This window comes from Bison bison, unplaced genomic scaffold (assembly GCF_000754665.1).
Source record: "Bison bison bison isolate TAMUID 2011002044 unplaced genomic scaffold, Bison_UMD1.0 scf7180017864304, whole genome shotgun sequence".
In the NCBI taxonomy this organism is placed as follows: Eukaryota; Metazoa; Chordata; class Mammalia; order Artiodactyla; family Bovidae; genus Bison; species Bison bison.
Window position 1 is genome coordinate 13,563,179 of NW_011494876.1, and position 12,350 is coordinate 13,575,528.

At 40.5% G+C, this 12,350-nt stretch overlaps 1 protein-coding gene across 18 annotated transcripts in view; it reads left to right on the forward strand.

Moving 5' to 3' along the window:
* Nucleotides 1-12,350, forward strand: part of PBRM1 (polybromo 1) — a 107,028-nt gene that overhangs the window by 1,641 nt on the left and 93,037 nt on the right. For 8 of the 18 annotated variants that reach the window (XM_010851712.1, XM_010851725.1, XM_010851729.1 and 5 more), the window contains exons 1-3: nucleotides 1,874-2,255; nucleotides 3,848-4,000; nucleotides 4,926-5,023. In XM_010851712.1, the coding sequence (XP_010850014.1) occupies nucleotides 2,208-2,255; nucleotides 3,848-4,000; nucleotides 4,926-5,023 (299 nt within the window). In that variant the 5' untranslated portion in view covers nucleotides 1,874-2,207. The other 10 variants (XM_010851720.1, XM_010851719.1, XM_010851727.1 and 7 more) reach the window with 7 other exon arrangements.

Consider the following 12,350-nt stretch of genomic DNA (forward strand, 5'->3'; position numbering starts at 1 on the left):
ATCACTGGAAATACAGGAGAGTAGTAAAAGTCTATAAACTGTCAGAATACACCATTTGGCTATACTGAGTAATTTTTTCCCGGTTGCACATTGTAAAGTTATTCTTTACTGTCCACTGTAATTTATCATTGGTTGTTAGATTTTGGACATGTGACTGTAATCAATGCCATTTAAAAAGTTGTAACTAAGCTTCAGAATCTATTCCTTTTCTCTTTATAGAAAAATAATTGTTGAATGGATGCTCACAAGCCTTTTAAACTACACAAACTTTTTTTTTAATATTTTACTTAAGTGCACTTTTACTACATTTGTTAAATAGATTAGTTGATCACTGAAACTGTGCTATAAGTCAGGTGACAAAAATGGATAAATTGCTTTTCTTGTGCACAAGGGAGAATGAAATCCTAGAGTTAAGTTTTAACATTTTTGTTGCACTTTGATATTTCAGAGGCTTCCCTTGTGACATTTCAAAATGATTTCATGTACATTCATTGTCAAAACAGTCCAAGGGAGATATGTACACTTTGCATGTGTGCTCACTCAGTCGTGTCTGATTCTTTGCGACCCCATGGACTGTAGCCTGCCAGGTTCTCCTGTCCATGGGATTTCCCAGGCAAGAATACTGGAATGGGTTGCCATTTCCTTCTGTAGGGGATTCTGACCCAGGAATCGAACCTGCAGCTCCTGTGTCGGCAGGTGAATTCTTTACCACTGAGCCCTGATATATACACTACTGTTTTCATTTTAGAAATGAAGAAACAGATCTGAGAGGTTGTGACCCAGCCTCAAACAGATCATTAAAGAAGGAAGACCCGTGTCTCTTATTAGTCTTCACTTCTGAGCTCGGGTCTTGTTGCTCCTCCCACCCACCTGGGCACATTGCTTTTCTTGCCAGACTTTCAAAGTACATGTTAAAATGTGTTCTTTAAATGACAAAATATTTGAAAATTATACTTAAGTTGAATCTTTTTGTTGTTATCAAAGTAAATTAATGATTGGAGTTATTTTGGACAATATATGGTCTAGACTATAATCAGTCTTGAATATTCATTGGAAGAACTGAGGCTGAAGCTGAAACTCCAATACTTTGGCCACCTAATGCGAAGAACTGTGTCACTAGAAAAGACCCTTATGCTGGGAAGGATTGGCGGTGGGAGGAGAAGGGGACGACAGAGGATGAGGTGGTTGGATGGCATCACCGATTTGATGTACGTGAGTTTGAATAAGCTCTGGGAGTTGGTAATGGACAGGGAAGCCTGGGGTGCTGCAGTCCATGGGGTCGCAAAGAGTTGAACACGACTGAGCAACTAAACGGAACTGATACACACAGAGAGAAGGAAATGGCAGCCCACTCCAGTATTCTTGCCTGGTAAATCCCGTAGACAGAGGAGCCTGGCGGGCTGTGGTCCGTGGGGTCGCAGAGAGTCGGACATGACCGAGCGACTAACAGACACACAGCATACACCACGCCCTCTCCCCCGCAGTGATTTACGTTTTTTGTTATTTGATTTTCAGTGAGTTATTTATAAAAGTAATTTTGACCTTCTCCCAATTGGTTGAAAGGCTTTAAAAAAAAAAAAAAAAAGAAACAACCTTTCTAAATTTGTGTGTAGTATCTTTTCAATGCTGATAGGACTTTTGGAAAGAAATGTCTCTCTCTGGATTTTTTTGGTGGGGAGGAGTTTACCAGACTGCTCACCATAAGCCATTCTTGGTTTGTTCCAGCTTGCTAACAGTTGGTGTCTCATGTGAGCCTTTCACATGTGTTCATGCTCCATTCCAGCTGTGATTGAACTCTGCTCTTATTGACTAGGGGGCAATTGGGCAGGCATGCTTCGTTCCTGGAATTGACAGTCATTCCATGTGAGTAAAGGGGAACCTCAGTGAGACATCTTTAAGCATGTGAAAAGCATTTGGTGTTACAATGGAAGGAATATCAGATACTGTTAGTGCCTGAGCCTTTGCAGAAGTTTGGTTGGTGCAGGAGAACTGATACACTTATTTTCTCCAGTTCTCTTATCTTTCTTTAGCAGTTCTGCTTGAATGTTTTCTGCCTATTCGTAATCATTTTTACTCCTTTTGACCCTTCTTTTTATTTCCCCCTTCTCTGCCTTGTTCTTCTCTTTCAGTTTTGAATACATTAACATTGAATCAGCACTTCTAAAGCCCTGCTTTCTCCCTGTGGCTTCACTTGGCCTTCAGACATAATGAGGAGACTGGCTTTTCGAGGAGCTGGTTGTGCTCTGGTAAAGCTGGTAAATTACTGATCATCTACATCCTTTCCCTTTTCTGTCCTTCTTTGGCTTTTCCCTTCTACCTTTCTTAAATTTTGTTATCTTTTTCATAGAGTCCTGCCTTATGTTCATCAGATTCACTTGAGTCCTTGTCATAGATTGTTTATAAAAGCTTGGTCCTTAGTTTCTGCGTCTTACTCAACTGAGGCCACTTTATCAGCCTTTTATAAAACAAATAAAAATCAACAAAACTTGGCTGGCCTTGGCCTAAGTCCTTTGAAGCCTTAGCCAGTTGTAGCCAATTGCAAACTAATACACTGTATAACAAACTAAGTCCTAGAGGAAGGAACCGTATGATATTAGACTCAGTTTTTAAACACCATGTGAGCTGTAGTTCAGGGGAAGAGATGAGAGACTTCTTTTGTTTGTTAGTTGGCTACCAGAATTTTTATTTTGTTGGTTTGTTTTGTTCCTGTTTTTTATTCCCTGCAAATCCCTAGTTTTTCTCTTCATATTACTGGCAACCCATTCTTTCAGCTGCTGGTGTCTGTTTCCTGAAATTGGATGTTGATAAGAGACCCTAGGATCAGTGTTTTTCTTTTTTATTTAGAGAAAGACCTTTGAAATTACAGTATCCTATTTGATACTGTTGTTAAATTGTATAAGCATTGTAGGACTTTCTTGGGTATATATCCTTTTCCTCTCGATGTAGCAGGTCATTTCAGTGGTTGCATTTTTTATGTTATAGTCAAATATATATAGTAAAGTTGTGTAAAGATTACTTAGCAGCCTGCCTAAAACTAGAGCAAATATTTACATGTTTCTGGGAGGCCAAGGAGGACCTAAAATCTCATTTTTGAGGTATTCTTCCAGATCTTCTACTGAAATGTAAAGTAGTGAGCTCATGGGGATAGAATACGTCAAAGAACTGAAAAGGTTAGTCTGAATTGACAGAAAAATTTCCAAATGGAGTTTTGCTACTTTAGTTAGCATAGGTATGGCAAGTTGAGTGTTTTCTGGGTTATGTCTTGTGAAGCTTTCCTTACTGAGTGGAGAAAATTTATTTTCAGTGTGTTAATTTTAGGGTACATCTGAAATGCTAGAAGGTCCTCTATCCCCCTACTCTTTTGCCACAGAGTCTGCTTCTGCAGGTCTCCCCCCGACACACACACTCATCCTGGCCTTCCTAGAAAGTGGTCATAATCGTAAGGAACTCTGGGGAAAACAGATGAGGCTGCTCACTCCAGAGCTGACCTCCTTAGGGTCTCTGACCCTGAGGCAGTATGCCAGCACACCATTATATGTGGGTGTACTGTGTTATGTGGATTTTCAAACTCCATTCCAGGGTAAATTTGGGGCCAGAAGTGGTTGTCATTCAAAATTGGTAAATACAGATGAGTATACTTTTGCTGAATTTGTCCCATCCAGCGGAAAGTGTAGCATTCTGATAAGTGAAGGGGCTAAAGCAAGGTCTAGGACTTGCATTGAAAAAGCATAGTTAAGCTTCTTTGCAACAGTGAACATATCTGAAGCTTGGTAGCAGGTGGCCAGCTGAGGGCTTGGTGGCAGAGCATAAATTTCAATTTAAGAACATGGCTAATTCTTCTTTATAGAAGAAGTTGGATTCCATGGGTTCCAAGAGAAGAAGAGCTACCTCCCCTTCCAGTAGTGTCAGTGGGGACTTTGATGATGGGCACCATTCTGTGTCTACACCAGGCCCAAGCAGGAAAAGGAGGAGACTTTCCAGTCTTCCAACTGTAGACCCTGTAAGTAACTTGAATCACAGTTTCTGCCTTCTGCACGATTCCCTACCCTTCCTGTAATGATAAGCTGTTAAGATGCAAGGGCTTTCAGCTTCTTTTTCCTCTGGTTTGATCTTCTTAATCTTTGTTTCATGAAAATATTTAGCCAAAAGCCTTACAGTAATAGTATAATTTAATATTATGAAATAATAAAGAATATTCTTTTGTCATATAGTCACTTGAGTAACTGTGCTTGCCTGTGCCAAGCTCTCTTGTGGTGGTTGGAATATAACCATGTGTAAGGTGAGCTAGTTTTTCACGTGAAACTTAGAGGCTAGTGTTGGAGAAGCAGAATGTAGACAGATGAGCACATAAATAAAAAAGTAGCCTCAGTTACTGATGAATGCTATGAAGAAAAGTTTGGATGATCCGGGATGTTTTGGCCATATCTTCAGGAAAGGTTTCTTTCTGATCAGAAGGCACCAGCCCTGCAGAGCGCTGGGGAAGAATGTTCCAGACCGAGGAGCTGGCTCAGGAATGGGTTTGATGTGTTGTGATTACAGAGAGGGTCAAGAGGGAGAAGGAAACTGGCAAGAGTCTGCCCAGCCGGAGTGTACCCTGCGTACTCTGTGGGCAGTGTTAGGAGTTTAGATTTTATTCTCTGGCTGGTAAGAAGCCCCTCTGCTGGATGCTTTTTAAGCAAGGGTGGTATGAACTGATTCGGTTTCAAAGAAAAGAAAAAGCACTAGTACCACATTCTGATGACAGATTTAATCATTTAAATGATCTTAAATGAGAGATAATGTCAGCCTATTTCAGATTTGGGTTCCCATGTGGGAATTTGGGGATTCATCCTTTCTCCTGGCTTTTTTTTTTTTTAATAATCCTAATGCCTACCATGACTTTCTGATCAATTTTCTGGTGATTTTTCTCCTTTTCCTATGTGTAGATTGCTGTGTGCCATGAACTCTACAACACCATCCGAGACTATAAGGATGAGCAGGGCAGGCTCCTCTGTGAGCTCTTCATTAGGGCACCAAAACGAAGGTGAGTGGGAGGAGTTTGGTCCTCGGTCCCTGTTGAAAGTGTTTAGTAATTGAGCTTTCTTTTGGAAGGATTTGCTTAAGTGATACTGGGGTCCAGATTTTAGTTTCAGCTGTTAAGATATAGTGAAGCATATTAAAAAAAATTTTTTTTAATTAAAGAAAAAGTTTTAATTGTCAAAAAAATACAATATGAAATTTGCAATCTTAATCATTTTTAAATGTACAGTTCCACAAGTGTTAAGTGTATTGTTACATAGCAGATCTCCATAGCTTTTTCATGTTGCAGAATTGAAACTCTATGCCCATTAAATAACTCCCTGTTTCCCCCCTCCCCCATCTCCAACCCCTAGCGATCACCATTGCACTTTGTATTTCTGTGAATTTGACTGCTTTAGGTGTCTCATGTAAGTGGAATCATACAGTATCTGTCTTTTGTAATTGGCTTGTTTCACCTAGTATAATGTCCTCAAGATTTATCCATGTTGAACTACGCGACAGGATTTCCTTCCTCTTCAAGACTGAATAATATTCCATTGTATACATATACCACATTTTAAAAATCCATTCATTGGTTAAACACTTGGGTTGCTTTCTCTTCTTGGCTATATTGTGAATTATGCTGCAGTGAAGGTGACTGCAAATATAAATACCTCTTGGAGATCCTGCTTTCAGTTCTTTTAGGTATATACCCAGGAGTGAGATAGTAGGATCTTATAGTAATTCTATTTTTACTTTTTTTAGGAATCATCATATTGTTTTCCATAATTATAGCACCATTTTATATTCCCACCAACCATGTACAAGAGTTACAATTTCTCCACATTCTCACTGACACTTGCAGTATTGTAGTAAGTTTAAATCAGAAGGTATGAGTCCTCTGTGATTCTTAATTTTTTGTGTCAACTTGACTGGGTGAAGGGATGCCCAGATAGGTGGTAAAATGTTACTTCGTGGTGTGTCTGTGAGAATGTCTCTTGAAGAGATTAACATCTGAACAGTTAGACTGAGTAAAAAAAGGCCTTCACCATATGGAGCTGGGTATCTTCCAGTCCCCTGAGGGTTTGGATGGAAGAAAAGGGCAGAGAAGGGGTGAATATACATTCTCTGTTGGAACTGAGACATTGATCTGTCCTTGGACATCAGAGTGCCTGGTTCTTGGGCTTTCAAACTGAATTGTACCACTGGCTCTCCTGGTCTCCAGCTGGCAGATACTGGGACTTCTTGGCCTCTGTAATTGCCAGTTCTAATACTTATTCAGCAGTGGCCACAGGACTGGAAAAGGTCAGTTTTCATTTCAATCCCAAAGAAAGGCAATGCCAAAGAATGCTCAAACTACCGCACAATTGCACTCATCTCACACGCTAGTAAAGTAATGCTTAAAATTCTCCAAGCCAGGCTTCAGCAATACGTGAACCGTGAACTTCCTGATGTTCAAGCTGGTTTTAGAAAAGGCAGAGGAACCAGAGATCAAATTGCCAACATCTCCTGGATCATCGAAAAAGCAAGAGAGTTCCAGAAAAACATCTATTTCTGCTTTATTGACTAGGCCAAAGCCTTTGACTGTGTGGATCACAATAAACTATGAAAAGTTCTGAAAGAGATGGAAATACCAGACCACCTGATCTGCCTCTTGAGAAATCTGTATGCAGGTCAGGAAGCAACAGTTAGAACTGGCCATGGAACAACGGACTGGTTCCAAATAGGAAAAGGAGTTCATCAAGGCTGTATATTGTCACCCTGTTTATTTAACTTGTATGCAGAGTATATCAAGAGAAACGCTGGGCTGGAAGAAACACAAGCTGGAATCAAGATCTCCGGGAGAAATATCAATAACCTCAGATATGCAGATGACACCACCCTTATGGCAGAAAGTGAAGAGGAACTACAAAGCCTCTTGATGAAGGTGAAAGAGGAGAGTGAAAAAGTTGGCTTAAAGCTCAACATTCAGAAAACGAAGATCATGGCATCTGGTCCCATCACTTCATGGGAAATAGATGAGGAAACAGTGGAAACAGTGTCAGACTTTCTTTTTCTGGGCTCCAAAATCACTGCAGATGGTGACTGCAGCCATGAAATTAGAAGACGCTTACTCCTTGGAAGGAAAGTTATGACCAACCTAGATAGCATATTCAAAAGCAGAGACATTACTTTGCCAACAAAGGTCCGTCTAGTCAAGGCTATGCTTTTTCCTGTGGTCATGTATGGATGTGAGAGTTGGACTGTGAAGAAGGCTGAGCGCCGAAGAATTGATGCTTTTGAACTGTGGTGTTGGAGAAGACTCTTGAGAGTCCCTTGGACTGCAGGGAGATCCAACCAGTCCATTCTGAAGGAGATCAGCCCTGGGATTTCTTTGGAATTATGAATGATGCTAAAGCTGAAACTCCAGTACTTTGGCCACCTCATGGGAAGAGTTGACTCATTGGAAAAGACTCTGATGCTGGGAGGGATTGGGGGCAAGAGGAGAAGGGGACGACAGAGGATGAGATGGCTGGATGGCATCACTGACTCGATGGACGTGAGTCTGGGTGAACTCCGGGAGTTGGTGAAGGACAGAGAAGCCTGGCGTGCTGCAATTCATGGGGTCGCAAAGAGTCAGACACGACTGAGCGACTGATCTGATCTGATACTTATTCTCTTTTTTCTTCTTCTTTCTCTGTGTGTGTATGTGTGTTTATAACTCCTAGTGGTTCTCATTCTCTAGAGAACCCTGATTAGTATGGTCTTTTAGCTTTTTTCTTCTTTCTCAGGATGGGTTTTTTTGTTTCTGCAAAAAATGCTGTTGGAATTTTGTTAGGTTTTATATTGGTTCTATGCATAGTATTGGTGTACAATATTATGTTTTCCAATACGTGAACATGGGCCGTCTTTCCGTTTTGTTGTTGTTCAGTTGCTAGGTTGTGACATACTCTTACAAGCTTATGGACTGTGTAGCCTGCCAGCCTCCTCTGTCCATGGGATTTTCCAGGCAAGAATATTGGAATGAGTTGCCGTTTCCTTCTCCAGGGGATCTCTCCTACTCAGGGATTAAACCCACATCTCCTGCATTGGCAGGTGGATTCTTTACCGCTGAGCCACTAGGGAATCCCATCTTTCCATTTATTTGTGTATTATTTAATTTCTTATAGAAATGTGCAGGTTTTAGTGTTTAAGTCTGTTATCTTGTTGGTCAGGTTTATTCTTGAGGCTCCATTTTGGATTGTTCACTGTTGCTGTATAGAAATGCAGCCGATTTTTGTATGTGTTGATTTTGTATCTTAAAACTTTGCTGAATTCATTTATTCTAAGTTTTTTTTGTGTGGGATCTTTAGAGTATTCTGCATATGAGATCATCTGTAAACAAAGATGGTTTACTTCTTCCTAATTTAGATGCCTTTTATTTCTTTTCGTTGCCTAATTGCTCTGGCTAGGTCTTCCAGTACTATATTGAAGAGAAGTGGTGAGAGCAAGCATCTTTGTCCTTACTTTTAAGTATCATATTAGCTATAGGCTGTTTATATATGGCTTTTATTTTGTTGAAGTAGTATAGTTACCATCTATACCTACTTTTTTGAGAGTTTTTATCATGAAAGCATTTATCAAATGCTTTTTAGGCATTAGTTGAGACGATCATGTGGTTATTTTCCTTCATTCTGTTACTATGATTCATTACTTTTATCAATTTTCATAAATTGAATCATCCTTGCAATGCAGGAGTAAATCCTACTTGGTCATGGTGTATAATCCTTTCAACATGCTGCTGAATTCATTTCACTAGTATTTTGTTGAAAATTTTTGCATCAACACCACATTCATAAAGGATGTTGTTCTGTAATTTTCTTGAAGTGTCTTTGTCTGGTTTTGATATCAGAGCATTACTAGCTTCACAGAATAAATAAAATTTCCCTCCCCTTTGGAAAAGTTTGAGAAGAATTGCTCTTCTCAAGAAAAATGTTTGGTGAACTTCAACAGTGAAACCATTAGGTGTAGGGTTTTTCTAGAACTTTTCTCCTAGGCCAAGAGGTTTTTGATTACTGATTCAATCTCTGTAATGGTTATATGTCTATTCAGGTTTTCTGTTTTCTTCATATTGGTTTGGTTGGTTGTATGTTTCTAGGAATTTATCCCTTACTTTTAGGATATCCAGCTTATTGGTGTACAGTTGTTCATACTAATCTCTTACAATTCTTTTTATTTTTGTGGTATTGGTTGAAATGTTCCCTCTTTCATTTCTGATTTTATTTTAATCTTTTTTCCTTAATTAGCTAAGAGTTTGTAAATTCCATTAATCTTTTTTAGAAACCAACTCAACTTTGTTGGTTTTTTTCCTATTCTCGATGGTTATCTCTACTTTATATATTATTTCCTTCCTTCTAGCTTTGGGTTTAGTTTGTTCTTTATCTAGTTCCTTGACAGTGGAACACATTTTTAAAAATTATTTACTGGCCTTTAGAATAGCAGCAAAGTTACATTTATCATAGTTAAAAGGGATCAGTTTTTCACAATATGCAGAGGCCACAGTGATTATTTTCACCTCGCTTTCTCTCTTTTCTCCCTAACTTTTGGGCTTGACTTCTGTCGTCCAGTGGAGCAAAAACAAGTTGCTGGTCCCAGTATGCACCTGGCACACACTTCCCTGTGGAGCTCTTACTCTCCCTGACTAGAGCAGCCTTCCTCTCTTGCTGTCAAAATAATATCACTGTTCTTCTTAGACTCTGACATTTGAAGTTATTTGTTCTGAAAACATAAATGACTGTGATAAATAGAATAATGACCCCCCCAAAAATGTCCGTCTTCTAGTCCCTGGACTCCATGAATATGTAGGATTACATGGCAAAGAGAAATTAAGTTTGTTAGTCAACTCACTTTGAGTTGGAGAAGTTATCCTGGATTATCCAGATGGTCCCAGTGTAATCACAGGGATCTTTAAACAGGAAAGAGGGAAGCAGAGGAATCAGTCACAGAGAGGTGTGAAGATGCTGTGCTCATTTCTTTGTACTTGGAGGAACGGGGCTACAAGCCAGAGAATGCACATGGCCTCCAGAAGCTGGAAAAGGCAAGGGAATGAATTCTCAAGAACCTCTGAAAGGAACGTGAACACCTTGCCTTTTAACTCAGTGAGACCCATTTGTGGATTTCTGTAAGATGAGAGATTTGTGTTGCTTTAAGCCATTAGTTTTGTGGTTAATTTGCTGTAGCAACAAAAGGAAATGAATACAATGAGTTAATTAAAGATTTAGATCCATTCATGAATGTTGATGTCATAGTGTGTAGCCAACAAGCTCTAGGTTGAGCTGAAGGCAGCCTCTCACTTCTAAGAGCCACCAAGGATGTAGTGTCATCATCCCGAGTGAGGAGAGCTCTGTAAATTAGTCATGCCAGAAAAGAAGGTTTTTTTATCTAACGAGGTAACTATCCAGATTTCAGTTGGTTCATCAGTAATAGTCTTTTAAAAGTTGTCATTTAATTAGCCTATCATAGTAAAAGCCTGTATTTATTGCTTGTTTAAACCTGTGCAGTATTCCTATCACAATTTAGAAGTGGTAACTTGTACAAGTTCTCAGACTACTAAGTATAACCAGAATTCAGACTCAAGTCTTTCTGTTTCTAAAGCCTGTTCTCTTATGCAGTACGTTATATACAGAATGCAGTGCCCATGTACCTCATGGAACAGGACCACCCACTTCTCTGCTGCCAGCTGAGGGGCCGAGGGTACAGGCCTTGGGTGCTGGAGCACTGTCTTCTAGCCTTGGTGATGTGGTACCTCAGAGCGCCACTGCTGTCCCCCAGAGCTGTGCCTACCTGCATCTCTGCCCCTCCTCTGTTGTGCAATGCGTGCTTTCTCAAGAGCTTGTGGGAAGTAGTATTCTTCTCATAAGTAGTATTGTAGTATCACTCAGAGCCACACAATTGTGAATTTCTTTTTGAGACTTTGTTTTGATTAGTATATTAGGCTGTTGATACTCGGGCATCTAAATTAGCAAAGGCTGAGACAAGAACAATTGCTTTCTCTCAGATACATGTCCTATTCTGTGAGGTCTTCAGGGCCAAGATACTCTCTGTCTCTTTATTCTGCTGTGCCTGGGGTATCGCCCTTGGCTGCATGGTCTAAGGTGGTGCACCACCAAAATGACCTTCCACCCCGTAGGAAAAAGAAGGCGTGTTAAGGAAGTGACCTGGACATGGTACACTTCAGCTCTTGCATTGACCAGAACTTAGCTGCAACGAGACTTAAGAATTTGGCCTTTAGTACCCAGGCAGCAGCTTAGAATGCTGTCATCTTGGGAAGGAGGGAAAATAGATTTAGGTGTAGCCAGCAGGCTCTGTACATCAGGCAGATTAGTTCTCACTTTTCTGGTTAAATTCTTAGCTATGCTTTGGCTATGCTGTGGCCATGTTACAGCAGGGTGCCCTCATCTATTGTTGAAAGAGAAAATCTGTTCAGACATGTATTTCACAGTCCTCTGTGTACATATGTATGTGTACACAAATGTCTGGGAGAATACTTACAGCTCTTAAACTCGGGATGAATATAGACAGATTTTACTTTTCTTTCTTTTTACTTTTTTTTTTTAGTATTATTTGGCTGAGTCGGGTCTTAGCTGCATCATGCGGGATCTCTCATTGAGGCACACAGGCTCCAGAGTGCTCTGGCTCAGTAGTTGTGGCTTGTGGGCTTAGTTGCTCTGTGGCACGTGGGATCTTAGTTCCTCAACTAGGGATGGAAACCGTGTCCCCTGCATTGCAAATGTTAACCACTGGACCACCAGAGAAGTCCGAGGTTTTACTTTGCTTTCTGTATGTTGATTTAAGTGGGGAAAATCAGGGCTGTTTCGTTTTCAAAGTGGGGGGACCTTGTTTTGACCAAATTACGTAGCGTGGGATGTTTGGATCCTGGTCCTTTTTTTCTGTGTGGTAATTCTGAAAATGTTTGTGAGGAGCCCCCTTGCAGGGCTTCCGGGATATAGTGTCCTTTCTAGGTTATGTGTCCTTAACGGATTCCCAGTTGTCTACAGATGATCGCCTGAGGGTTTGTTGAGGCCCAGCCTCAGTAAACAGTACACTGTGGCCCATGAGGGCCAGGTGGAGAGAGCCATCTTTGGATATCAAGTGAACACAGCCCTAAAGCTTGCTCTGAGAAAGTCCCTTGGTACCACTGGCAGCATTGGTATTAGGTCTTCATTATCACCGGCTGAGCGCCGAAGAATTAATGCTTTTGAACTGTGGTGTTGGAGAAGACTCTTGAGAGTCCCTTGGACTGCAAGGAGATCCAACCAGTCCATTCTGAAGGAGATCAGTCCTGGGATTTCTTTGGAAGGAATGATGCTAAAGCTGAAACTCCAGTACTTTGG